This window comes from Nestor notabilis, unplaced genomic scaffold, assembly GCF_000696875.1.
Source record: "Nestor notabilis isolate BGI_N333 unplaced genomic scaffold, ASM69687v1 scaffold8823, whole genome shotgun sequence".
Lineage (NCBI taxonomy): Eukaryota > Metazoa > Chordata > Aves > Psittaciformes > Psittacidae > Nestor > Nestor notabilis.
The window spans coordinates 23,490-25,081 of record NW_009921448.1 but is presented as its reverse complement, the minus strand read 5'-3'; the positions used below and the strand labels follow the sequence as shown (position 1 = coordinate 25,081).

The window sequence follows — 1,592 nt, the reverse complement described above, 5'->3', positions numbered from 1 at the left end:
GGTGCCGCTCGGACCCGTGGAGGGGGGGGATGCTGAGGAGAGGATGCCGTGCGCTCACCGGGGTCTCATGGTGGTCTCTGTGTGTCGGTGCAGGGGAGCTCATCGGGCACACGGAGAGGATCTCCGGGTTCGCGTTTTGCCACTGCCCCGGGCAGAGCAGCCTCTGCGCCACCAGCTCCGACGACGGGAGCGTCAAAATCTGGGACACGGAGGTCCTGGCTCCGGTGGTGGAGCACAGTCGGCACCAGGTGGGGTGTCCCCGGGGACCACGGCGTGGGGAGGGACGTTCAGGTCTTGCACACAGGGCGAGGTAACCACGGGTGAATTTAACCAGAGAAGCTGTGGCTGCCCCATCCCTGGCAGTGTTCAAGGCCAGGTTGGACACAGGGGCTTGGAGCAACCTGCTTTATGGAAGGTGTCCCTGCCGTGGCAGGGATTGAACTGGATGAGGTCTAAGTTCCCTCCCAACACAAACCAGTCTGTGAATTTATGGCTTCAAAACCAATGAAATAAAACCCATTGAATGCTTCTGGTAAGTTTTTTGTTGTAGCCTTAGGCCAGCAGTGCTGTTACATCACCTTAATAAACTGTTGGTTACCCTCAAAGCCTCAGTAAGCGCATGTGATTGCAGGTGTACTCATTGCACTTAACCCAGCTCCCTTAAAATCTGTTCAGCAAGTTGCTGTTCCACAGAGGACAGACCAAGAACTGGCATTTGAACAGTTATCTTGACTCAGGACTCCATATCAACAAATGCTACTGCCCAGAAGAACTGAAACCCTTTAGAACAAACTAAGCTAATGCTGGGGAGTACCTGTAGATGATTTTTTAGCTGTTATTATGTGTTAGATGATGGCAGGACAGGTTTGAAATGTATTCAATCCTCTTCTCTTCAGAACGCGATCTCAGCGTTGCACTGGTCGCCTCTTGTGAAAGATCTGATTGTGTCTGGTGATGAAAAAGGTGTCATTGTTTGTTACTGGTACAACAGAAGTGACAGCCAGCAGTTCTTCCCAGAGCCTCGGACAGTTTTCTGTCTCAGTTGTTCTCCTCATCATGAAAACCTGGTGGCAATTGGGTAAATATTGATGAAGTTTCTGTTTTGCATTCTTCTTCTGCAAGAACCTTACTGTGAATTTTTGCTACACGGTTGTAAGGTTAATTTGAAGAGGTTTTGATGGTTGGGGTTTTTTCTCTGGTACGCAGCAAGTAAGAAATAACATTCAGATTTGGTGGACCTGCCACACAGAAATCCAGAGCAGTGTAAGGGCCCAGGTTTGGTTTGCTGCTCTGAAGTGTCTTAGAACTGTACTTTTTTAATTAGACTTGACTGAAAGCTGTATTACTAATGAATTGCTGTCATTCTTGAAGCCAGATGTACTGGTTCTTGAAAAGGCAGTGCTATATGGAGCTCCCCTGGACCATTAGTCTAGTGCTCGTCCCCTTGTGGCTTGTGATTTGGTTTCTCTGTAATACTATGATGGTGATCCTAGTAAAGAGCTTGGAAACTGACTCAGGTATTATTCCACAAGGAGCCAAGAATCTCTTCCTTAATTTTTATCTCTGCTTTTAGCTACAAGGATGGCATGGTG

At 48.3% G+C, this 1,592-nt stretch overlaps 1 protein-coding gene across 1 annotated transcript in view; it reads left to right on the top strand.

Moving 5' to 3' along the window:
- Nucleotides 1-93: 93 nt before the first annotated feature.
- The window catches only part of GEMIN5 (gem (nuclear organelle) associated protein 5), a gene marked incomplete at its 5' end in the record, with an annotated part of 15,983 nt that continues 14,484 nt past the window's right edge, over nucleotides 94-1,592 (top strand). The window contains 3 exon segments of the mRNA XM_010011153.1: nucleotides 94-248; nucleotides 897-1,078; nucleotides 1,574-1,592. The exon segment at nucleotides 1,574-1,592 is cut by the window's right edge and continues 21 nt beyond it. Of these exon segments, the coding sequence (XP_010009455.1) occupies nucleotides 94-248; nucleotides 897-1,078; nucleotides 1,574-1,592 (356 nt within the window).